At 36.9% G+C, this 26945-nt stretch overlaps 1 protein-coding gene and 1 pseudogene across 2 annotated transcripts; one reads left to right on the plus strand and one right to left on the minus strand.

The window, feature by feature from the left end:
* Window positions 1-3146: 3146 nt before the first annotated feature.
* On the minus strand, window positions 3147-6159 carry LOC127654306 (claudin-22-like). 2 transcript variants are annotated; one of them, XM_052141430.1, is made up of 2 exons: window positions 6051-6159; window positions 3147-5138 (listed from the first exon to the last, which is right to left on the minus strand). In XM_052141430.1, the coding sequence occupies exon 2, from the start codon at window positions 4838-4840 to the stop codon at window positions 4169-4171; it is 672 nt and encodes a 223-aa protein (XP_051997390.1). In that variant the 5' UTR covers window positions 4841-5138; window positions 6051-6159; the 3' UTR covers window positions 3147-4168. The 2 variants fall into 2 exon arrangements, with proteins under 2 accessions (XP_051997390.1, XP_051997391.1); XM_052141431.1 differs by having other exon boundaries at window positions 3147-5141; window positions 6051-6152.
* Window positions 6160-7999: 1840 nt separating this feature from the next.
* The window catches only part of LOC127654227 (protein WWC3-like), a 105570-nt pseudogene continuing 86624 nt past the window's right edge, over window positions 8000-26945 (plus strand).

The following is a 26945-nucleotide window of genomic DNA, read 5'->3' on the forward strand; positions in this document are numbered from 1 at the left end:
AACTGAACATTAATTTTGACAAATCCTACTGGATATTACATGATTTTGTCCATTATAAAACCACATAATCACCCTGATTACGCCACAAAGGGAAATAATTTCTTCCCAATTAAAGCTGCTTTTGTTTTCTGTGTTGGTTTACTGGTCTGTCAAGATTGCTACACCATGTAAAACACTCAAATTAACTCTCAAATCAAACCAAAGAATACGTGTTAAGTTTCAAAAGAATAGTGAGTTCAGAACAGTAGAGAGTTTGTCTGCCAGGATGGACTTTCAGGGCCATTGCTGATTTGACGTTCATTGTTTTGAGGAAGAGGTGACAGAAACATCCTCACAGTGACGAGTCAAGGCCCCGTGTGGAGACAGATGTCTCGAAGAGGGCAGCTTACATAAACACATTTCTCCTCTCATGTGACTGAGAGTGGTGGAATTAAACAATCTTTCATGAATCTCAGTTTGAAACCTCCTGTAAAACAAAGCAAACTTTGGCATTCCTGAACATTTTTGTTTGCTCATGATCACTTATGACATTATGCCACAGCGTGTAATGACACATTTCATCTTGTCATTCCAAGTAAGGACTAATGATACAGTAAATATGAATGTGCAATGAATGTGCAACTGATGCAAATGTAAACATTCAAATTTAAATTTGTATTTAATTGTATTAAATGGTTTTCTTCAAATACAGACATTGTGCATCCAACATATTGTCTTATCTGTAATGTCTTATCCAACCACGAATGCTATTGGCCTTCACACTTGCCAACACTTTTATCTTATCACAGTATGTATGATCATACAAGAAGTGTTGATGTCAGGCACAGGGGCGGATTGGCCATGGGAAGAACTGGGTCAGGACTCTTAACATACTGTACACTCTACAAACAGAGCCAGGGTTAAGAAAAACAGGCCCAATTGAGCACAGACTAGGAGTGGTATTTGCCATTATATTAAAAGTCTGTTTTAGGGCAAGAAAAATATATTCAGTTTAAAGGTTTTGCCGTATTAATGTCAGTAAAATCAGTGTATAATTAAAAAAGAATCAGATCAGATCTCTTTCAGAATACTGTATACTTAAACAGCATACTACTGTCTGTTCTTTAGAACTGTCTATATTTACTATCTCAGACTGTCAGACGGATTACAGATTAGATCAAAACCAGAGAATAAGTCAAATATTTTCTATGTACTATAATGTAGCTTGTGTACATCCACTGTGTTTTAATGGGCTGATGCTGTAAATACTGAATAAAAAAATCATTGACCAACAAAAAATCTTTAAGACTGAGTTAAGACACAAAACAACACCGATGTACCGATGTCATTATGGGTCAATTCAAGATCGATTAGTACATTTCCCTAATTAAAACCTGGGAAAAGAGCTATGGAAAAATTAATGAGTCTACTTAAAAAATGTTTTTTTTTTTATTTATTTATTTATTTTTTATGATAAACTGGGGGACTAAATAGATCTGCAAGGTGAGGTGTGTTTTGATGGTGTGCACTGACAGGTGTGTTGTGTGATCAACACTGCTGAGGCAATGTGCTTTTGGTGTCCGATGTTTAACCGTGACAAAGCATTGCATTTTCAGTATGTCTTGCAATATCTTCATATCTTCGTTTTCATTGTTGATGGGTTTTTGAGCGGGGGAATCGCCAAACTGGATCACGCAATATTAAAGCCCAGCCAGTCAAGGGCCTCTGGGCATTTTCCTCCAACAACTGTTTTATCACCAATAATCAACCAAAGCTATTTTGCAAAAATGTGGTGATAGTAAAGTTTTTACTTTAAGACCAGATTGCAGAAAAAAGATAGTAACACACTGTTAATTCGGTGAGAGGATGTCCAAAGTTCAGCTGATGAAATTTCTCTGTGCTTCCCATAATTATAAACACTGCCCCTAGTGGGCATAGCTTGAGGTGTTGTTGACAAGTTTCCAGGTGTTATGTCCAAGGTGTGGTGCCAGAAGTACAGTAAGTTGTATTTTTAGTAGGGCTTCCAATTAATTAAACAACTTTTATTTAATAAATGACATGATGTGCCTATTGATTAACTGAAATAATCACAATTTATCACATATCATTATTCACTGAGAAGAGCCCCACATAAATATAATTTGGTATATAACCATTTAAATAATTCATATAATAATATATAATGTTGTAACGCATTTATGTGCAATGTTTTCGTTTATCAGCTTCTTTCACTCTCGATTGTTTGCAGTGAGCTGCTTTAGGACATTACTCCTAATGAGTCAAAGAAATACCATTTCCTCTCCCAGAGAGCCGAGAGTAATTACCCTCCCAGCCAAAAGCTGGAAATGAGCGTTAACAACTAAACATCTAAATCTAAACATACCACCCATTTTCATTTTCACTATCAATATCCATCGCAGGAAGTTTGATTAGGACACGATCTCTTTGGCGCCTTCAAGTCTGAGAACTTTTCGTCCATAAAGCAGTCAGCCAACAAAATCACTATACACTGTGTTGTCACATTGGCCTATGTCTACGCTGGGACAAATGTAGAGTGAATTCAGGAAAATTAGTCCACTTTTTGACATGCAATGTCAAAAAGTGGCCCAACTTACCCCAATTCTCCCTACCATTTAATAGGATAAAGGGATAGTTTACCCAAAAATGAAAACTCTGTCACAACTTACTCACCTTAATTTAGTTCTAAACCTGTATGACTTTCTTTCTTCTGTCCAGCACAAAAGGAGATGTTAGGCAAAATGTTAGTCTCAGTCACCATTCACTTTCACTGCATCTTTTTCTTATTCAATTAAAGTGAATGGTGACTGAGGCTAACATTTAACACCTCCTTTTTTGCTCCGTGGGAGAACGTGAGTTGGATTTTGAATGACATACAGGTTTGGAACAACATAACTTTTATTATTTTGTGTCCACTTTCCCTTTATATTACTTGTATCACAAAGTATATAACATATTTAGGGTAGAACTGCATCTGGATCCAATCACCAATTAATGTGATTCAGTTCGGATGATGCCTCTTTGTTGTGCATCAATCTGGCATGGGACAATACCTGATGCAGTATTCCGGAGGAAAGTTACCCCCTAGCTGCTCGTGGCCTGGTCAAATCAGAGTAATGATGGAAAGGAGAAGGCAGCACTGTTTTGCATTCCTCAGAGGACATGCTGCTCGTTAGGGCCTTCATTAAACACAGCTTAGTGTACATTCTGATAGAGAGACCATCAGTGACAATTACACTCAAACAGGCACTTCACTGCCATTAGCTCATCTGACTGAACACACTAGAACACCAAAAGCTCTTATTTTGTCCTGTTTATCCTTTTTGTACTCTTTTTGTTTCAAAGCTGACATCAGACTGACTTCACATCCTGTAATAAATTAATACATAATGCTTTTGTTGCATTTACTCAACATACTAGAAATGCATAAACAACTACACAGAGAGTATTATGTATGCTGATATGTACGACTTATGAGCTCAGATGCAATTCCTAAATAAAAGTAGACAGTATTCAGGATTAGCAGTTGGCTGTTTTTTAAAGTGCTCTTCACTTGCTCTCCATACAATATGCGCTGCTTTTGCAGGTGACATTAAAAGTACCTGTCTACTTGATAAGCAGTGTGTTAATGCAAGTGTGAACCTTTAGTCTTAACTTTACACATTTTGTTGTACATTTTTTCAGGCCTCATGTAGTGTGTCTTTAAACCCTATGTACTGTTGTACATTATGTCTTTAAACACTACTGTATATTGTAAAAAAGAGTAGGGAAAACACCTCAAATATACCCCAAAAGGGATTTCACAAACAATTCTTTTGATCAAAATTCCTTTATGAAAGACATCAAACTGTTTACTAAAAAAACATTCTTACCTTTCATTCACTACAGCTCTTTGAAAGCAGTTAAAAACATACAAACAAACTTTAAAGATTCATATTACCTATATTCATATTATATGACACATGAGGAGAAATAATTAGGCTACTTGAAAATATATATATGGAAAGATATATACATGATAATGCTTCACCTTTTTTATGGGTTTAATTGAAGGATACACCGAGTGTAATTATAAAAGGTTTCCAAAGGGGCAAAAAAAAAATGCCTTTACAAGATAAAAATTCAGTATATTCATAAAGTTAAATCTACAATGACTGAATACAATATACACTCAAACATACTCAGTGCGTTTCCTTGAAGATCCATCAACAGTTCTGATCACTTGTCTTTGATGGTGATACATCAGATGTGGTTCACTTTCTCTTGAGCTAAAACAAGAAGATATAAATAACAGTATGGCTGCAACGATGTCCAAAAATCCTGCAGCCCAGCCAACAAATAGTGCGTCCCCAAACTCTGAACGTGACACTATATGAGGTACCGTCTCATCAAAGAACTTCTGTACAATGTCATGGGCGACGTACGAGACGGGAGCAAGCACCAGCAATCCAGCAATGCACAAAAACACAGCCGCTGTGATCTTCAAACCTTTCTTGATCCGCTGCCCCTCCTCACCCTTACAACAGTTGATCTGACTCATTGCAGGGATGGCCAGGAGAAGACCAAGAAGAGATGTGGCATCTGACAGGCACATCAGAACCCGAGCCAGCGTGAACATATGCTGTAGGCCTAGGATAGTGTCATAGGGACGACACTCGCTTCCAGCTGATTCCTGCACCACACAGGCCTCCCATAGCCCTGTCTCATAGCTCTCTGTGGACATCATTTCAGGAGACTGTGACAGCCACTGAGGCATGATAGTGGCAGCCAGTTTGCAGAACCAACCTCCTGTCCCAATCAGCATCCCCAGTAGTTCTAGAGCCAACATGCAGGGGTTTGCCATGTTTACTGCTAAATATCGTGTCCGAATCAGGGTCCTACAGCCTCTACGTCTGGCTCTAGTACCTCAAGAGCCTCCTCTTTATGAGAAAGAGAGAAATGGAGAGAAAGAGAAGAGTGATGATCTCGAAGTACAGTGCAACCTTGGATCCAGCACTAACCTATACAGTTCTGCTAGCAAGTTCTTCACAGTCAGTTGATCTCCACTAAGAGAGGCACTCATCATCTGAGCATAAGAGGTACAGGAAGGGTACAGATGGAGAGAGTGGGCTCTCGGATCTTAGGCCCTGCCCTCTAGGATCCTACTGAGAGAGAGAGAGAGAGAGAGAGAGAGAGAGAGAGAGAGAGAGAGAGAGAGAGAGAGAGAGAGAGAGAGCTTCAGACCCCAGACTGGCAGCTGAGACCAAATGCCATTAAACTGTAGACAGGATGCCATTAAAAGGTTGATTGTTGTCTTTTTAATGGGACAAACCATTTAGATTTTACCAACTCATTACTGTTTGGTTGCATCGTTTAATTTTCTCTCTATGCTATTGGTAACAACACTTGACAGGGTTGCCATGGGGAAAAGACAAAGGTTTATAAAGGTAACAAACAGTGAGGAACATTTTTGCTGTTTACAATTTTTTTTGGAAAGAACAAATGGGTGAGAGATAAGCTCCACTAAGTGCCTGGCAGCTGATTCTGTAACCCAAAGTAGAGTACAGCAAATATGCAACGAGTACATTACCATTTTACCATTGATGTCTGCTGACTATAATTCCAGAATAATGTTTATTATTATTATTATTAATCAGTAGATTTGAAATGAAGTATGCGTCTGAAGTGAACTACTTCTTTTAGAACTGTTAAAATAATTTGACAGCTTTTCCTTGAGCAAAGTGGAGACTTTTTTTTAATTATTATTTCAAAGCCTTTACAATATCACAATAAGCTTGTGAGATATACTAAACTATGAACATCCCAACTGGTCCATTATTATTATTATTATTATTATTATTTCAGAATGATCAAAGCTTCATTTGTTGCATTATAACTAGCAAGATAGTTTCCACATATTTTCTAATTTTCTTAATTAAAATATCCATGCAGCATTATGGAATTAAGCATTGCCATCAGTATTCACTGGTCAGTATCCAAGTTACTGTATGTCAATAGGTTACTTCTTTTGCTGTGCCTAAAGAGTAGTCAAGGATATGAGAGTGTTACAGTACCTTAAGCATGAGGCTGCTTCACTTGTTTGAGAGTTATACGGGCTTCTGCGGCATTTGAAAATGGTGCAGAGAAAGATGTGTGTATTTTATGGAAGTGGGAGGCTGAGGAAGAATTCTGTGATGTGACAATGGCTCTCAACAAACACATTATTTACACGCACACACACACACACACACACACACACACACACACACACACACACACACACACACACACACACACACACACACACACACTGAAATGGAAGAGGATGAACACAGGACAATTAAGATTGACTTTCACAGGAAAACAGCATAACAAGGAACTGGACCAGTGAGTTGAGGACATATATGATCATCTATGATACATAGAATTAAGGTTTAACATATATGACAATCTTTTTTTTTTTTCTTTTCTATTTTAATTTATGAGAGGCCATATTAATGTATTTACATGTTTGGGTGAATTCAGGTAAACTAAGCACTGTCAATTAGATGACTGTCAAAAATGGTCCCATTTTTCTTAATGTACACCACATTATCTAATATGCATGGAAGTCATAAGCAGGATCAAATGTTAAATTATGCAACAGGGGACGAGAGACAGATGGAGAAGTAGATGAAAAAATAACAGGTGTTAGACTGAAATGACCAAACAGAATTTAAAAGATACCAAACAAAATATACATATTACACCAGTGCTGGGGTCTCTCAATTGGCTATGAGTTCAATATAGAATTGATTTTAAGGTTCTGTTGTTTGTCTTCAAGGATTTATATGGCTTAGCTGCAATTCGTTGTGGATAGTATCTGTCCCAATCATACCGCAAGACCTCTGAAATCTTTGGGTCAAATGCAATTATCTGTCCCACGGTCTCGATTAAAATCTAAAGGTGATCATGTCTTCTCTGTTGTTGCTCCCAATGTTTAGAACATTCTTCCTCTAACTATTAGATCCTAATAGAGAGGCAATGATTTATGGCAATGATGTCTTTTGAATGTATGAGGTATGTTGATTTTATGTTTCTTATGTTTCTTAATGATCAGGAAAGCACTTTGGTCAACTACAGTTGTTTTTAAAAGTGCTTATGAAATAAAATGGCATATTATCATTGTTAAAATCAACATTACATGAAGCAATGAGGGCTATTTTATATTAATAGATATGCTATAGTTTTAAAATGCATTTTTTAAACCAGTTAAGAATGTCAGTGAATTTATATGATCCTCAGAATTTATAAACATTTTTTTTTAAAGAGGGTCAAATAATGAATAGGCTTTATATGACAAAAAATTTTTGTAGAACTAAGAGTTCAATTATTTTTAACTGAGGTGAATAAAATAACGGTGGTTGGTCAGTGTCTTCAGGAACATATAAGTGATGAAACAAATGAAGACTTCTATCTACGGATACAGTGAGAAATATTACACGTGTTGCTTTTTAAAGAAAAGCCTGAGAACCTGTGACCTGAGATTTTTTCCACTAGATGTCGCTCTTATACTAAGACAATGTGAACTCATGGTCCCACAAATCGTTGGTTTCATTCTGAGATTGGCCGGAATATTTATTTTACCAGAAAAATATCCAAGCACAGATTATAGCGATATTACTAAACCAATAATAATAATGATATTTATTTTGTACGTATTAAAGCATATTCACACTTCTAATGATCTAAAGAAACGAATTACAAGATTTAAAAAATTCTAAATAGTTTAAAATGTGTCCATTGAGATTGAACATTGCTTTGAGGAATTATATTAACAATTATTTACATTTATAAATTGAGAGGGTGTGTACAAAAATAAAAATAAAATAAAAACAATGCTTGTATCCATCAACAAAAATCCCCAAATCATATGTGTGTCGCTATTGGCTCGGTTTCATATGCGTATGCGTGTGGGGGCGGTGACTATGCAAATGTGCCTGCCCGAATATGGACACTGTGGAATGAAAGATGGTAGATAGAGTCAAACATGGAGGACCGACACACAGAGACATGACAACGCCGCAAAAGTTTTTAGAAAAGGTGGATACAGGACAGCCTGTGTCGATTTAAGTCCCGCTCGTTACCTCGTTGTGCAGTTTGTGTTTTTCAGAGAGTCGATGGGAGTTCAACATTTGTAATGCAGCAGAAGTTTGTGATATATTTGTTGTTGGAGTAAAGGCAGGGGGTTCGACCCCCCTACCGTCCCAGCAGCGCTATGCCGTGGGTGAGCAGCTGTAAGCGGAGAGAGAGCTCGGAGCTGCCGCTGCCCCCGGGCTGGGAGGAAGCCAGGGATTATGATGGCAGAGTCTTTTACATTGACCACAACACTCGACAAACGTCATGGATAGACCCCAGAGACAGGTAAACGTGACCGCGAGTGGAGCTGTACGCTTTATTGGATGAAGTTTAATGATTATTTGGTTGTGGAGGGCGGGGGCTCAGATTGAAGTGATGATTAAGAAGCGAGGGAAGTTGCACAGTTTGGGATGGAAGTGTTTTCATTTCAGAGTCCAGAGCTGATACAGTGAAGCAATGTGAAGGAAGAGAAGAGGTTTGTTGAACGTGAATTTAAATAGTCTATAACCCAATAGAACCCAATCAAATTATGTGCAAATAATATATAGTGAAAAGCATTTCTGTTCATCATGGACTCCAGTTTATTGGCCATTTAAACTACCTAGTGACCAATTACTCAAAATCACTGTGCCTAATTGTTGTTTAAATCTCTAATTGGATGACATTAATCTTAAATTGTACTGTTAAATAAATCCATTTGTCTTGTTTACGACTGTTGGGTTGGATTTAACATGTTACAGCACTTGGAAAGTATGATGGCATTATTGTTGTTCCCCATTGGATGCTTTTTGATGGTGTAAAAGGTCATTGAAGTTCAAAAAGAGTCACCGAATTACTGTAATACCTGACAGAGCATGCCAGTCATGTGTTGCCTTTAACGGTGGCACACAAAATGTAATGCATTACAAAACTGGGATACTCATAATACTGCCTTTTCAGTTCATTAAAGCAGGCTGAGTACAGAAAATTACAGTGATGGATCATTTAAAACAATATCACTTAACAGCTTCTCTCAGATAGTGCTTCATTTCTCTTTGAGAACTGTAATAATTCCCCATTAAACAATCAATTTAATTTTGCCATTTAATGATTGGCAAGATAATAACCATTATGGCTACATTAAGTTTGGAGAATAACTCCATTGCCTTGGTAAATGTCAGGGATGATGGTGACGTGTTTATTATAGAGCTGGGCTTCTTTATGTATGAAATGGGTTTCATTTCAATTAGATCTCCCTTTACCAATCCTCACAATTTATTTTGATTGTCAGTCAAATATAAAAGTTGATACCAACATTTGCTCATGTGTAACCTGCATGATTTCCACAAAAGCCATCTTGGCTAAAACTAAATGGAATTTTACATGGCTCTAACTAATAGTGGGTGGGTCGCAGCAAAATTTTAGATTTTTTTTACTTGAAAATGCAATGGTTGAAATATAATAAAATGGGAGGTTGTCTGTTGGCTTTATGTTTGAAAATTTCAAACATTTCAACAGGAAGCATGCACCATTATTGCAGTATTCCTAAAAATAGTCTGCTGTATGTTCTTATTGCTGAAAGTTGAGTTGGAAATCACGTATTGAAATAAGTCAGTATTGTAGTTATTAAAAGCTTGGCATTTCATTCCATTCATTGTTTTAAGTGGTCGCATAATGTAAACAGTGTCCAAATGAAAGAGAGAATTGAACTGTAGCTCCAAGAGTTCCATGTGCAGATATGTATGGAATGCTAGTTGGGCCGCTGGGAAAGCAGTGTGGACGTGCTGTGTGAGGCCTGTATTTTCACCAGCAGAGAAACCAGACTTCCAGTCATTTAAACACGAGTTCACTAGAAGCCTTGTGCAAATTAAATAGAGGGGATTTGCTGTCACTGGGAAAGTTATAACTCTTTTTCATCTTGAATTGTGTGGTCGGCCGCTCAGCCAAACAATGAGCAAGTAGCTCGCAACCTCAAAGGCAATTCTGTCATTGTGTGACACCGTTTCATTGGATGGTGTCATTGTGCTGAGCACAGAGGATACATTCTCAGGGGAACTGGTAACTATTCAAATTTTCACTCTAATCTCTAGAATGTCTTTTGTTTTTGTACTATTATAATGAATGGCAGTAAAATAGGGGTTGTTGTGGCAGCGTTTTTCACGGGCCCCTTCATTATATCGTGGCCAACATTTGCCACTTTTCTGCCAGTCTAATGGATTTCCCATGAGAGATCATTTAATATGAAACTTTGTTTACTTGGTTATAGTTTACAGTGAATTTTATTAAGGATGTTCATGTGTAGTTCAAAAAGTCTTAAGGCCAATGTATACTTCATGCGTCCGCATTGCTGGTTGCTCCACGCACAGTATGTGTGACGTAAATGTAGTCATAATCTAGTCAGCGTGGCCTGACCATGGGCCGGCCAGAACTCGCGGACATCATCTGTGCGCATCGTCACGCATGTGCCGGCCATTGACTCTACAAAAAGAGTATCGCAAAGAAGTTGTTATGGGCATGCGTCAAACACATTCGTTTTCGATCGCGAACAGACGAGTATACTCACAAAGGCAACGCGGTCAACCAGTCGCGAGCCGATCCAGAATACACAAATTCAAAGTACACCTGGGCCTTTATAATTTATGTTGGTGCATGAAACAGTGTTGTTTCTTGTCCTAGTCAGTGCTGTTTAGAATCTCTTGCTGTTTAGCAGAATAATATTTTTAAGGGTGTGTTCACACTTGGCAGGTTTGGTTCGATTAAAGTGAACTCTGGTGCGATTGCTCTGTTAGTGCGGTTCATTTGAACAAATGTGAACGCTGTCACACGAACCTTGGTGCACACCAAACAAGCAGACCGAAACCACCTGAAAAGTGGGTCTCGGTCCGCTTCCAAACAAACTCTGGTGCATTTCGATTGATATAGAAATGCAACATGGACCAAAGACGTATAAACGGACCAACAACAGGAAGTCATTTGCCTAATACTGACCTCAAGCATACCTGGATCTTCTCATCATAGGACCTATGTTGCCCACTACAGTTCGTTACAGGCGTTGGAACTGCCTTCCTTGCAGCATATCTTCGTTTGTGTGTGCAACTGAGGAATTGCTGGTGCTGTTTTGACTCCTTTACACATTTTATTAGCTCTTTGTTGGTTCTCTGCTGGTAAAAATACCACCATATATACATCTATAAATATAACGAGAGCACTTCGCCCAGCAGCCAGCATTGTTTTGGATGATCGGCTAGTTCCGTCAAAAAATATACATCATAATAGCTGTCCAATCAGGTTGTGACTTTTTCTTGATGCCTTTGGTTTTGTATCGTTTGGTTCTGTGTTAATAATGCCAGAGTTAATGCTAAGCGACCCAGGACTAAATGTATTTTTTTCTTTTTTGGTCCAGACCAAGAGAACCTAACTACAAGTGTGAACACACCCTAAATTCCATGGTGCTTTAAATTAGAAAATTCTCAGTGTAATTTAAATGGGCCACTAATGTTTTAGGTCTGCACCACAATATCAAGGTAAGTCTGGTTGAAGCGCTTTGTAAGAGCTTAATGTTTTTCATCTGAAACACTTCTGTGTGTGGTGATTGAAGCTTGGCTTCACCTGAGAAATGTTGCGCATAACCTCTCTCAAGTGATCCGCTTTGCACTGTCCTGCCTCAATATACATGTTCCTGAGATAAGTCTGATTGATGCTTGCGCATCTGCTTGCTCCAGAGATGCATTAGACAGTGGAGAGTGGATCGCTTGCACGAGTAGTTCTGTGGTGGCTTGTGTGACACTCGTGTGAAAAGAGGCTCTAACCCCACCACAGATGATAAGCATATTTATAGCTTTTGAAATGCTGAATGACTACATTGCTACATTCGCTGTGTGTGTTTGTCTATGTGTTTAAATTGATTTGAGTTAATAATGTTATTAAAGTTAACATTGACTGCTCTGCCAGTTCCCGCCTCTTCTCACCCATCCGTTACAATCATTATTCTGTTTCACAAGCTTCCGATTCCAATTCATGTTGATATATTTCAAACATAATGACTATTTTGCTTCCATAAATGAAAGAAATTCTCTTTCAGCTAATGCCTTTATAAATTATACAGGGTTCCTTTTAACTTGTTAAATTACGGAAATATGAATTTAAATGTTTTTATGTTATCATTAGTTTTTCATAATTTTGGTCATATTTTAGCTATTTAGAAATATACAAATTCCTTGTATTCCATCAATAAATTTGATGTCTTGAAATTGCATACTGTATATATACACATTTTATTAACCTACACTCAACAAAAAAACAATTAAGCCCTTCTTTAAGATTTACGCATTTCAATTTCATAACAAACTTCTATAACATTTTTGAATACTCTATTTAAGCTTTATTAATAAAATTAGATCAAAGATTTCCCAATTTAATTTGGTGGAATTTTGTCATGAAATTGAAATGCGTAAATCTTAAAGTTTGGCAAAAATATTTTTTTGAGTGTATATAACATGCATAATACTGGCATTTATCAACCATCGGCAACTCCACTAGCCTATCGGTAAATGGCATCAATCATTGAAAAACCCATATTGGTCATCCACTATTTGTTATCATAAGTCAGTCACACTGCTGTTGTAGTCACGGAGTCAGCAGCATGCACAAAAGTGAAAGACTTTCCCTTCTGCTTTCATGTTGCTTTCTACATATTCCATTTTCACTCTGAAGCATTTTTCATGCCCTCCTTCCACTTTTCCATTTTTTTTTTTTTTTTTTTTTCAAAAGAGGGAATGGAGTAGTTTCAAATGAATCTAGATAAGAAAAACCTGATCTGCTTGAAGACTTCCCTGGGCAGAGTCATGTAACATGCTTTGTAATGTGAAGCTGATTGGAGTCTGTGAAATCTTATATTTTATGTCAGAAGTGGTATATAAGGAGTTCTACAGAAGATGTTTGATGTGGACAGTAGCCTGTTGGTTAGCGCACATCCTCCAACATATTGAGCTTTGATGTTCATGTTGGCGACATGGGCTCGTTCGGCTCATGAGATTTTCCAATCACTTTTTTCCTCATTGTTTCCTGCAATCTCTATAATGGAAACAATATACATATAAAAAATAATGAATGACAGGTATTCAAAATGGAACCTGTGAATGTTTTTCTGTTTGTTGAGCATCTGAGTTACTAATGCTCTATTGACCTGATATGTCTTCCCCCTAATTCTGCTTTTATTTGCCTTTTTTCTTTATCTAAAAATAATTGGTTGTGATTCTCAACTACTGTTTTTAGACTAGCCTATTATTTATTTTATTTTTTAATTGTGGAGACACCTAATCCACACTCAAAAATATTTTAACAAAATATTAATAGTGGCATTTGTTTCAAGAAAAAAAGCATTTACGCACTTGTTAAATATATATATTTTTTAATTGATTCTTATACATGAGACAGAGTAAAGCATAATATGTGTACAAAACCATTATCCCCTTTTTTCTCTACTCCCTTCTTTCTCCTTCCCCCTACCCAATAGGTTTATACATATATATTATAATTATGTATTTGCTTTCAAATGGCTCAAAAGTGGGTTTTGTTTGTTTGTTTTATCAGAGGAACCATCATTTCATCCAAACAGCTATTGTAGCCAAGTTGATAAAGTATTTAAAGACATTAAATAAAATCTGATAATTCGTTTTTTCATTAAATAAACACAAGGGAGAATGAAATTCAATAATTTTCATTGATATGCACTTTACATTTATATTTCATACACTATATGTAGTAGCTTAATAAAATGCATTATTTACCTTCAAAAGTTTTTACTGTGCAAAGCTACTTCACTGACTTTTTCTGAAACCCTAGTTCAGTGGTTCTCAACTGGTGGGGTGCCCCCCCCCCCCGGACACTCTCCCGCAGGGGCGCGAGTAGGCTACGATGGAAGGGAAAAAAAACTGGGAAAAAAAATTTTTTGGCCACATTTTTTTTTAGCACTAAACTACTGTCATAAAAAGTTATAGTTTTGTATATACATAACTCCTGAATAAAAATTTAAATGTTTTGGGACTGATTTAAAAAAAAAGGTTTTGAACAAATTTGATTGGTTTGTCGATAGTGAGCGCAAATGCAGGTGATAAGCGGATTCATTAAGCGAGTCATTGAGTCGTTCATTCAAACGATTCGTTCAAACGGCCGATTCATCAAGAATGAGACAGATGTTTGTGCATGGGTCATTGAGTCTTTGACTCAACCGATTCGTTCACAACACTGAATCATTCAAAACACGATTGAGTATTGCTGTGAGATGCGCTATGGCTATGCTGTGATCTTTGTTTGGATTCATCGGATCTATTTTCGCTGCTAAAATAGACCAAAACAGTCATTATTTCGTCTAAAATGTAAGTGACTTAATATTAGTAAAACTTGTTTGTTGAACTGTCGAAATCAGTGTCACATTTTCAATTGTGAGGTGATGGTAAATTAAGTGATGGTCAATTGTCAGCTCTCTTGGTCGTCAGGTTGCGTGATGCATGTTGCTGAACTGTATTCAAATGTTATAAATATAAAAACACCACATTTTGAAATTTAACTGCAGTATGTCAGTTTAGTTTATTTGTGTGTGCTGCGCTCATAGACTTCAGAAAACGGCGCTCATTTGTTTGATTTCAACCTGTCTTTGCAAGGCCGCGAAACTCATATTTTGCTCCTTGCAGACAAAGTGCACGCCTTCACACAAAAACTAGACCTCTGGCATGGCCGCATCAGTCGAGGGAACTGCGACATGTTCCCCAGCCTTGCAGACTTTATCACTGATGCAGGCACATCACAAGATTTCTCTTCCCTATTTCAATCAGCGTCTGAGCACCTGTCAGAAATGAGAAAACAATTTGCGACGTACTTTTAAAGAGGATTATCACTCTTTTGCGTGGGTTCGAGATCCATTTGTGTGCACAGCAAACGAGCTATCAATTGATATGCAGGAACAGCTTATTGAGCTGAAGAGTGACAGTAGACTGAAGGAATTCTTTAGCTCCTGCCCTCTTTCGTCATTCTGGGCAGCATTGATGCAGGAATACCCTGAACTCTGTGACGTCGCCTTGAAGATTCTCCTTCCTTTCGCGTCAACATATTTGTGTGAGACAGGATTCTCAAAAATGACTGCGCTCAAAACGAAATACCACAATCGTGCACAAATCGAGGATGATTTGAGGCTATGTTTATCAAACATTGAGCCAAGAATTGAGGATCTTTGCAAGGCAAAGCAGGCTCAGGTCTCACATTAACATCACCTACCAGCAAGCTTCTGTAAAAAATTTAGATGATGCCTACTATTAGGCCTAGTAATAATAACAATAATAAAGCATAAATTAATATCAGAGGTCTGGTGCCAATTCCCAATTATAGCAATAGCCTAGTAATGATAATAGGCCTACTGATGATGATAATAATAATAACAACAAAAATAAAGCATGTAACCACATATAATTATATAGCAATAGCCTAGTAATGATGATAGGCCTAATACTACTCATAATAATAATAATAATAATAATAATAATAATAATAATAATAATAATGCCTGCAAGCTCACATTAGAAGTCTGGTGCTACTGCCAATTATTATTATTATTATTATTATTATTATTATTATTATTATTATAATAACAACAATAAAGCGGGGGGCACTTGGGCCCCAACTGCAATGAACCAGCTTTGGGGGGGCCCAGCTTGCAAAAGGTTGAGAACCCCTGCCCTAGTTGAACATTGCATAATACAAAATTATTACTGTGGGACATGTCAGGTTGATTAATATAATGCTGAATTATCATTAATATTCTGTTTGTTAGATTTGCATTATACAAAAGTAATATTTTTCTATCCTGTTTACTTAATCTTCACCTGGGTTTTTTTATTTTGACAGAAATTGCTGCAGTATTTACTTTTAACAAGGAGCTTTTATTTTGAAAAAGAAAAGGCAATAGACCTTTTTCACACTCTGGGTTTTGGTATGCGGAAGTAAACAATTGAGGGTGAACTTCGACAGCGGTGAATGGTAGACCACAGCAAATATTATTTTTACTTACCCATTTGCTCCTAGAACAAAAGAAAAAATCCATTATTACATTTGACTTTTCAGAAGAGGAAAAAAACAGAGCGGTCGGAGAAGATGCTAAATTTACTGTCACCCTCTCAGCAACTGTAATAGAAACACCCTCGTAGCTATAGTAATATGTAAAACTGAATCCAGGGTAATAAAACCCAAAGAATAATGATATAAACTGAAACAAATATATAAATATATAAAAAAAAAAACTTTTATGATTGATTTACACTGCTAAATAAGGTGGAAACGTGTCATTACCGTCTGTGAAAAAGGTCTATTTGTATTTGACAGTTTACAATGTTCAGCATTTCATGAAACACTGTAATCTCGTTTTCTGTTATTCTATTCGAAATTATCTCGATAATATTGTTAATATTCGATATATCGCCCAGCCCTACTACCCAACTCCACCTTAAACTAGGGCTGGGACGGTTACCGCATTACCGCAATACCGCGGTCACGTGACTCCAACCGCGGGTCTGAGCTTGTCACCGTCGTCACCGCAAAAAAACAAAAACAAAAAAAAACATTGGCCTGCACATGTGCACGTTGTGTCTAATGACATGGATTCGTTGTGTCTAATGACATGGATTCATTGATTCTAATGATATGGATTATGTCTAATGATATTAGCCTACATGGATTCAAGGTTTTCTAAACAAAACTTATCAAAATATGGAGCAAATCCGACCTTTCGCGAGTTGGGGAGCGCAATGTTCCATGATACATAATAACATTCCATTTGTATTAGAGATGCGCGGATGGGCTATTATTATTTAATCCGCAACCGCATCACAAAACTCATCTGTCCGCACCAACGTTTTTTGATAAATTTTCAAAACCGCATCCGCGGCGCTGACTGTTTTAAGGTCTGAGCGATGCAAGACGCTGCTGCCGCGAGGCTACAAAGCTCTTGGCTGTTCTAGAAAGGAGACTGATCCAACGCAGCAAAGATATTTTAAAGGCTAAAGTCCCTATAGGCTATAGCCTATTGGCTATATTGTATCCCCAGAATATCAGCAGTGAAGTCCGTTTCCGATTGGCGCACAGGGATAAAAATAAATAAATAAATAGTAACGCACATCGGCAAACCTGACTACTAGGCTACTGTAGCCTAAAATTTTATCATTTTGTTTTGAATTTTGTTTAAAATGCATTTTAAGATTTCTATTTATTTCTCATGTCTGTGAGGCAGCTCAAGAGATCGCATCGGCGCTTCCACGTCCTGCTGCTGATTATATGTCTGCTATATTTGCTTCTTATTTATTAATTCCAGGCAATTAGTTAATGAAACAGTGATTAAAATTAAGATACAATTTATACAAAACGAAATTTTAAGTTAAAGAAAGGCTTTCTACAAAACAAAACTTATTAAAGTGGTCAAAATCATGTCTGACCCATCTTCAATGCGAATGTATCTGAGAATAATCTTAAATAAGGAAATCTATACAGTGATTAGTTCATGCCAAATTACTGCTTGATGAAAGTTTGACTATTTAAAATTGTGCTCGTTTTTTTCCTTCGGATGTAGGTGACAATATTTAAAGTCTGTCTATCAAAAGCGATTTCTGATGTGTGCGCCAAAGTCTGTCGGGGGGGGGGGGGACTTCTCTGATCCAATGTAATGTATTTAATGCGGTTTACCGCTATACCGCGGTAATATCTTGCTTTTCAACCGCGGTTAGAAAAAATCCATACCGCCCCAGCCCTACCTTAAACCCTCAAAAACCAGCACTGTTGGCATAGAGTGGGTTAACACATTAGTGCTGTCAGTAGATTAACAATTTTAATCATGATTAATCAACTTTTTTATAGTTAATCGCAATTAATCTAAGATTTTAAAAGTGCTGAAATTTGACTATATACTTAATTGCTGTCAAAATGCATTTATTTCCTCCTTTGGAAAGAACAACACCATAGAACAAAACAATATGTAACAATAAATCGGCTCATGCTAGGACTGCACAATTAATCAAAATAAATTAGAAACTGCAAGACAGAGCAGTTATATGACTGACAGATGTCTTTGGCACCATTCTGTGAAAAATCTAGAGACTTTTGTGCTTGAAAATCCCAGAAGATCAGCAGTTACAGAAATTCTCAAACCAGCCCGTCTGGCATCAACAATCATGCCACAGTCCAAATCACTGAGATCACATTTTTTTACACATTCTGATGATTGATGTGAGCATTAACTCAAGCTCCTGACCTGTATCTGTGTGATTTTATGCACTGCACTGCTGCCACACGATTGGCTGATTAGATAATTGCATGGATGATTGTTGGTGCCAGATGGGCTGGTTTGAGTATTTCTGTAAATGCTGATCACCTGGGATTTTCACACACAACAGTCAACAGCTAAGGTCAATGAGGCCTACGATCAATAAGCTCTAAAAAGAAATACAAAACCTGTGCTAATTTAAAGAAAACAAGTTGACAAAGATCTAATCCGATATTTGGTAAAAATGTAGTATTACGAGAGATTTATAAGCAATTTTTAATAGGCCGGTCATTTTTGACCAGGAACACCAAATGAGGTAAAAAAAATGAAACGCAGCACAAGGGTTAAAATGACTCGAGTGTGAAAAGCCCAGTAGCCTTTAGGCAGCAGAACATGTGAAAAACATAAAATAAAAATTGTCTATCATAATCAGTTCAAATCCCAATCACAATATTTTTCTAAATAATTGCAATATGAGTTTTTGTCCAAATATTGCAGCACTAAAATAAACGCATAGAGAAAATTATATTTGTAAAATATAAAAAAAGGAAAGGAAGAATATATTCTACATAAGATGATACAATTTACTGTTTCAAGCAGAATAAATTTTCTCTTTCTCCATGTGGTCATTGCTGTGTGCCCTCCAGAAAGGTCATGTATTTGTCCCATTTATAACCATTCACTTATACTAAGCTGGCTTAATTACAGTTTTAAAAAAAAAAAATGCACATTGAGGCAGTTGTTAGGTGTCACATTACAAAAATTGTAAAGTGTTTTTAATACTTTTTGGTTTTCAAACTTTGTGAAACATGTTCATAGTTAATGTAATGAAGAAATACACATGTAGTTACTCTGCCACAGCACCTATGTGAACTTGAGGGACTGACATTAATTTATGTTGCAAATATTATTAGTAATTGCAAAAATGTTTTTTCTGAGAGAAGTCTAGAATACTTTTTTTTTTTTTTTCCTGATGCTTTGCAGAAAAGGTTTGATATTTTGTTTTTGAATGCAGTGGAATTCATAGCCTACATTTGGAAGTGTTCCTTACTGTAATTGTCCAAAAGTGTGTGTAGATTTTATTTTTTTCCATTGTGGATTTTGTTGCCTAAACAATAATAATAATAATAATATGATAATCTTTTAACTATTGTTCTCTCAAACAGAACAGGTTATTCTAGTCTGGGGTCAATTTTGAAGATATTTGTATTGATCATTTGCATCTGGGTAACCCCTATTTGTGAATTTGTTTTGTTTGGAAGCTTAGAACCTTAATAATTTGTGAACCCTACATCTCGTTTCAAACCATCATGGCCCCACCATGGAATTGATCATGGCCTAATTGTTTTACACCACCTTGCTTAAGCAGCAACTATGTACTAGTGGACATGAGTTTGGGTTTTATTATGCAAGGTGACGACTTCTAGTGAAAATTGGAATGAGTATGTGAAATCACTGCACAGTCACCTGGGAAACCACTGGATCTCCTCTGTGAAACAGGGCCATCTTCCAGCACCTGGCCCTCCACACACACACACACACACACACACACACACACACTCACACACACACACAGTTACTCTAAGTAGTCAAAGAGCTTGGTAGATGGTCCAATGAATCAGATCTTATGTTGTCATTGAGGGTTGACCTTTTATGTTGAAGAATTGAAATTCTAACAATATTTGTAGCATTTCTACCTACACAATTCGAAAGGTTGAAGCCAGTTCTAATGAGGTTTAACCATTAGTGTTTACTAGGGATGCACCAATCCGATATCTGGATCAGTATCAGCTCTGATACTGAAGCTATGAGACGGATCGGGTATCGGTCCGACGAGGCCGATCCAAATCCGATACCGAGTGTTAGTCATGTTCGTTCCTGTCAAGTTGCTACTCACGAACAACATCTCAGATGTAGATGCTCAAAAGTTCAGTTCACTTATAATATGCATTTAGAATGGCACTGGAGGTGCATTTTACATGAATTTGAATAAGAAGCTAATTAAACTACTGTGATGTATTGATGTATCTTACTATGTATTACTTTTATAATATTTTTATATTCCAACAAATAAATGTGTGAATGAAAAGTGAGCTGATGTCTTAAAACTAAATTGAACAAAAAAGAAATCTGAATACTTTTAAAGTCCATATACAAGTTGAAAAAATGTTGCCCAAAAAAACTGCCTATTTTCTACTGATGACTTATACTGGAATTACTGTTAAGTTTGCTGCTACATTATCCAGTATACTAGCTAGTTAATAATAAAGTGTTTCTTTATAAGCTTTACATTTATATTGAAACATGGTAGTTAGAGGTTTGTGTTTCTTTACATGTTAAAGAGTACACCCAATTAGTTCCACACAATAATGTAAAGCTATTCTAACGTGATTATGCAAAAACAACACTGAGATACTGAGACTTCCGATATCTGAATTAGATCTGAAGAGTAATAGTGGTATCGGTGCATCCCTAGTGTTTACTGGTCGCTGTCATTTAGGATGGATCTGTGGTGAATTGTTCCTAATTTTAGCTGAGTGTGGCTTCCTTCAAAAAAGGGTAAAACAAGTCTTTGGTATTGTTTTTCTGTCTTTGCTTGAAATTGTTGCATGACTGCAATTCGAGCTGCAAATCACACAGTGTTGGATGTGCACAAAATGCAAAAAAGTCTAAATCTTAAAATTCTTCATCCCTGTGGAGTCACGCGAGGAGCGGACGTGTAAATGGCGAGCTCTGCGCACTTTGTTAGTTTTTCATCATTTTATAAACCAGTGAGATTCGATACACCCTGCTACATATCTGTTCTTTGAAGTCAACAAGGCAAATAATTCAAAATCCTCGGGCTCTGGAGATATTAAAAGACATTTACATGCTCAAGCTGAAACCTCTGGCAGGCCCGCAGACCAGGGACTCTGATCTTGCTGTAATACGTCGATCGATTACTAGGATGGAAACTAAATTCTCTAAGTTAGTTACAAGAATCGGGAACGGCTCGAGAAAGATTGATTATCTGGAGTCACTGGAGAGGGAATTAGCTGCTAAGCCACTAGCAACCAAAATAGACTTGGAACGCGTTTTGGAAAAACTAGAGTATTTGGAGACTCGTAGCAGGCGAAACAACGTCCGAATTGTTGGAATTCCTGTGCATGAGTGCCAAGATATGGTGAAATTCCTAGTCAAGCTCTTCCCGAGTCAGCTTGACATAACAGGCCATAAGCTGGAAATTGAACGAGCTCACGGAGTCCCGGCTCTGAGATCCTCTAAGGGAGACAAGCTCCGATCGATTCTGGCCAAATTTCATCTGATAAAGATCTCACGAGGCGAGGAGCAAAGGAAGGCTTTCTTGGAAGAATCACAACATTTTCTTGTTCCCAGTCTTTGCAAATTCGACAAGAGGGAAATGTGATCGATTCAAAGAATGCAAGAAACTCTTACATCAACAGAAGGTTGCATTTGCTCTGATAATACATACAGATCAGGTGGTGTTTATTCGGGGCCGCAGCTCTTCTGATAACATTAGTCGTTTCATCAATATCATGTGGTCAGTGGTGAATGATCAGACTCCGGTCGCTGCCATCTCACTCGATGCCGAAAAGGTGTTTGATATGGTAGAATGGGATTATCTTTTAAAGATTTTGGAAATATATGGGATTTGGAGTATGTTTATTGGATGGAATAATTTAACTGTAGTGGCGGTGCAAATAAATGTATTAATTTCAGATTATTTCACTATGGATAGGGGCACCTGGCAGGGTTGCCCTCTTTCCCCATTATTGTTCTGTCTTGCCCTGTAAATCATTAGAAGCCGCGATAAGAAAGACACATTAAGAGGTGGGTCTTAACCAGTGTCATAATTGCCAGACAGATCATTTTAAGGGGCTGGAGGTCAGCTGGAGCACCCTCCATTCAGGAGTGGTGCTCTTAGATGGGATGGTTGGTGGCCTTTGAGGAGGGGTCGTTTAGTAGAATGGGGAGTAGAACGGGTTCGTGTAGAAATGGGGTGAGTATATAATTTATAGATGGGTGATTTTTATTTGTATAATATTTTTGTATTTGTTTATTTATTTTTAGTTTTTTGTGTGTCTTTTTATAATTTGCGACCTCTGGGATGTTGTTGGGGCCAAGGTGGGATTGGGAGCGAGAGGGGTAATAGTGGGGGTTAAGATTGATTCTGTGTGTATATGTTTTGTTTTTCTGTGTTTATTTATGACAATCAATCTGAAAATTCTTCATCCCAGACAAAGTCAATGTCAAAATACTGCATTCACTAAACGAGAATCGACATTTCTACAGTATTATGTCAATAATGTGCTATAAATGTACAAATATAAAAGAGGTCTTATTATTTTTAGCTTTGCCTTTAAAGGAATAGTTCACTCAAAAATGAAAAATCTATCAATTTACTCACCCTCATGTCATTTAAAACCCATATAACTTTCTTATGCTGAAATCTTAAGAACTCTTCAATACAATGGCAGTTGATAGTGCCTCGCTTAACCTTAAAATTTGCCTCAAAAGTATCATTCAAGTAGCCTGTGTGTTATATTCAGAGTCTTGCAATAGATTTTGGTGAGAAAGGTCCTGAAATCTACACCATTTGTTTTATGAAAATATTGACGTCCGTTGTGCATTTACACAGTGGCATGTGTATCAATATTTACACTGAAAAATGGCTTAGTGGCTAAAAAAAATACAAGGGTTTTTATCAAAACCTTCAGAAGATGCACGAGTCACAGGAATTAATTTTGTGATATTTGTCAGCCGGATATATATATATATATATATATATACAGTATATATATACACGTAGCTATTTGTACGTTAATATTTATAACATTTAAACACGTACACGTTTGGATGCACACTAAAATGTACAATATGGACATTTGAAAGCATCTAAAACGTAAACATTAAGTATTTACAGCTTTAGAAATGTAAAATATTGATGACTTAATTACAAATATATTTGAATACATGAATCAATTATTAATATATTTGTATATTTTTACTGTTTTATAACCCTACTTCTACCTCTACCATTAAACATAACCACATTTCAAAAATATGAAAACAAGCAGATTAGTGTACAGTAGCAATAATTTATGTGACAATATACTGATTTATATATTTTTACAGCCACTAATCCCACACCTAGTTCTAAACCTAACCATAACCATTTATTAAGCATATAAAACACATAAAAGGCAGATCAATTTAATCACAAAAATTTATTCAGAAAAACTCTGTACAAAAAGAGTCCAAAGGGCATTGCGCTGCATACGATGTGCTCCCTGATGGCATTACAATAGCATTGTGTGAGGTGAAGAATAGAATTTTAAATAATGAATCGCTGTAAATCTTCTCCTGATGCACTCCATAACAGTGCTGTCATTTCTCGTTCAAACAAATACATTACAGAATATGGCATGTCGCAAATGATCACGAGACACTTGAGAGCCAATGAGCGTTCGAAATTGCCATAAAACTGCTGGTCGTAATCCTTGAGGCAGCAATTTTTTTTAATTTTGAAAACGTAACCAATGCAGGCTGACTGTTACAACGGGCGCGATGGCGCTGCAGTGGATGGAGACGGAGGATTCATTTTTGTATTGTTTTATGGTGTTTTTTGTGGTTTATTTAGATTTTTGGCATATTCTGAAAACTGTTTTTGTGTCCCATGGCAAACATTTTTTATTCATTTTTATATTTTAAAGTTTAGTTTTGGTTAAAGTGATTGAATGAAACCATTAAAATGTCATTATAATGTCAATTGCATGAAATAAAAGTGATGGCATTTAACTTATCTCATTGATTTATAAATTATTAATTCAATTAAGTTTTCAATATAAATACATTCAAACACCACACGTAAACATTTGTAAATTTCTGTAGGTGTTAATACATAAAACGATGATGTTTAGATGCTGTCAATACATCAATATTGTACATTTCGGTGTCCATGTAAACGTAAAATAATGTACGTTTTCTAGAACCAAACTTTACTTAAGAATACATACGGATTCTCATGAGATCACGTTGTACTTGTGGGTTTTTTTAAGCTTTAAATTGAGGAACAATCAAATACCACAGTTTTGAAAAGACGGACAAAGATATTCATCATAACATCTTTTGTGTTCAGCATAGTTTAAAAGTAATGACATGAGGGTGTGTAAATTATCACAGAATTGTAATTTTTTTTGGTGAAATATTACTATAATGCTGTGCAAGAATGGCAGCTTTGTGGCAGGAAGGGTGCTTCACCACAGCAAGACAATAGTCGGGTAAACAGCTAAATCAATCCGTGTCCACTTGCTGCAAAGACTGTCTGCTGGTTTCCTAAGGTGGCTCCATAAGAGTCCACTCTTCTCTGTCCACATGCCCCATTGGAGTTACTGTGGGAAGGGTTTTGTGACTGTGGAATGAGTGCAATGTCAGGCATGCTTACACTAATGCCTGAGGGACTCTGTCGTGATTGGACCCAGACAAAGCTGCCCAATGGAGGTAGCAGTTCCCTTGTGTCTTTCCTCCCTCCATCCCCATGCCCTAGCGGCTCTCCTTTATTCTTTACAGGCTCTGTTATGCAATGGCCACAGCCAGGCCTGCCGCTTGGCAAATGGAAGCCTTTATATGTGGTCACAAAGCACACCAAATTCAGTTATTCTGGAAAGTGGAATCTGTGATGCCAGCGCCAAAAGTTTATTCACATGAGTGCGAACCCCTCACTGCTATTTTGCTTCCCTTGGTGTTTTCATTATATCGTCTAGGGGAGTGCAAGTTTTTTTGTTAAATGGGGCTTGGTGAAGGTGACCTTTGTTTCATGCAGAGTAGGATTTTTTTTTTTTTGAAAACCAAAATGGGCATTATCCATAGACAAGACTGGAACCGACTCTAGACAGAATTGGGCACAGTTATCGGCCAATGCAGAGAATTTTTAAATAGCCAAATTTTGGCTGATTAATCGTCCTGGCTGATATTTTGGCCTATCATTAGTATTGGGAATCCTCACAGCTCAAGGACCCTTCATCTAACTTACACCAAAACCAGATATTTTTTCCTTTTAAAGCCCTGTTCACACCACCAGCGACTGTCGCTGGATGCCTCCACTCTGTACTGTGTAGACACTAGTGGGCGTTCCTGTTTCCTGACACTTTAGCGTTATTGGTGGGTGAACTGCACGACTGTCTATGTCTTTTTAAAAAATCTGATAACAGATGAGAGGTACTGCTGATAAAACTAAGATATTATTCTAGCTTGACAAGGAATCAGATCTTGTTGAGCTCGTTACCATGGAGACATAGTGAGTGTGGAGTAGGGTTGGGCGATGTCCCCTAAATTGGCAGTTGACTATGTTGACAGTAAAACATTGCGATGGACGATGATATCGTCGGTGGGGGTGGGGGGGGGTATATAATTTCATATAATTTTCAAAAATTATATGAAAAATTATAATTTCGTTATTTTACTAACCCAACTAATGACTCGTCGGCGCTTTATCAGTAGGTTGCACGACACGTGAAGCATTTTTTTATTTTTTTTTAGCTTTCACTTAAGAAGAGTTGTGCACTATTTATTTTTATATATCTCTTTACATAAATACTATTTTCCACTTAAAAACTATAATTTCGTTATTTTACTCACTGATGAGCAAAAGGTCGAGGCAGAAATGACCATGTACCTGCAGAAAATGGCCATTGATGGGGAAGAGGACTCGCTGACTTGGTGGAAAACGAACGACAAAAGGTTTCCGTTCATGGCAAGATTAGCACGGAAATATCTGTGCATATGTGCTACCAGTACTCCATCAGAGCGGGTCTTCAGCACAGCGGGTAGTGTGGTTACTCCAATCCGCAGCTTATTAAAACCAGATAAAGTGAATATGTTGGTATTTCTGGCCAGAAACATCGAAATTTAAACATGGTCTATGGTGAAAGATATTAGACTTCTTTACGCATTTTTCGCCATCCGTTGCGGAGCTTCGATTTTGCATATTATTTTTTAAACGTTCATTTGTGTGTTTCATATGACCACTTTACAATATTTCAATAACATAATTTATTTTGTAGCCTGTGCTGAAGTTAATTGTGCTGCTAATTATAAGTGAAATGTTTAATGCCGAGTTTCGGTCTGAGTGTTGTTCCGTTTTCTTGTTCTTTATTTGTTGTTCTTCTATGTTTTAATAAATGTGTGTTATTCATATTCACCTTGTTTTTTTTCATTTGATTTGACATTATGGATTTATGGCCAAGGAAATTTTTCTTTAAAAGTATTAACCAGACAAAAGTTATTTGACGTTCAGCTGGTCTGGGTTTATCTTAAACTGCCGCTTCAGTGTATACAAGAGCTATGTGACAATGAGCAAGATTTTCTGAGACACTACAACTACTAATAATTAATTAATAAAGGCTTAAAATAAAATATTTTAATCTAAATGTACAGTGTAAGACATGTAAAAAAATGACAAGAAGCTAACAATGTCAGGATCAATATTTGTGCAGCCTGCCTGACACGGTATTTTCACAGACTAACACGTCACGTCTCTGGCATATACTACAGTATTTAAAATAGCATA

This window comes from Xyrauchen texanus, chromosome 13, assembly GCF_025860055.1.
Source record: "Xyrauchen texanus isolate HMW12.3.18 chromosome 13, RBS_HiC_50CHRs, whole genome shotgun sequence".
Classification (NCBI taxonomy): domain Eukaryota; kingdom Metazoa; phylum Chordata; class Actinopteri; order Cypriniformes; family Catostomidae; genus Xyrauchen; species Xyrauchen texanus.

What these genes read in the sequence shown, in the direction of transcription:
- LOC127654306 (XM_052141430.1), bottom strand. Translation starts at nt 4,840, where the DNA reads ATGGCAAACCCCTGCATGTTGGCTCTAGAACTACTGGGGATGCTGATT.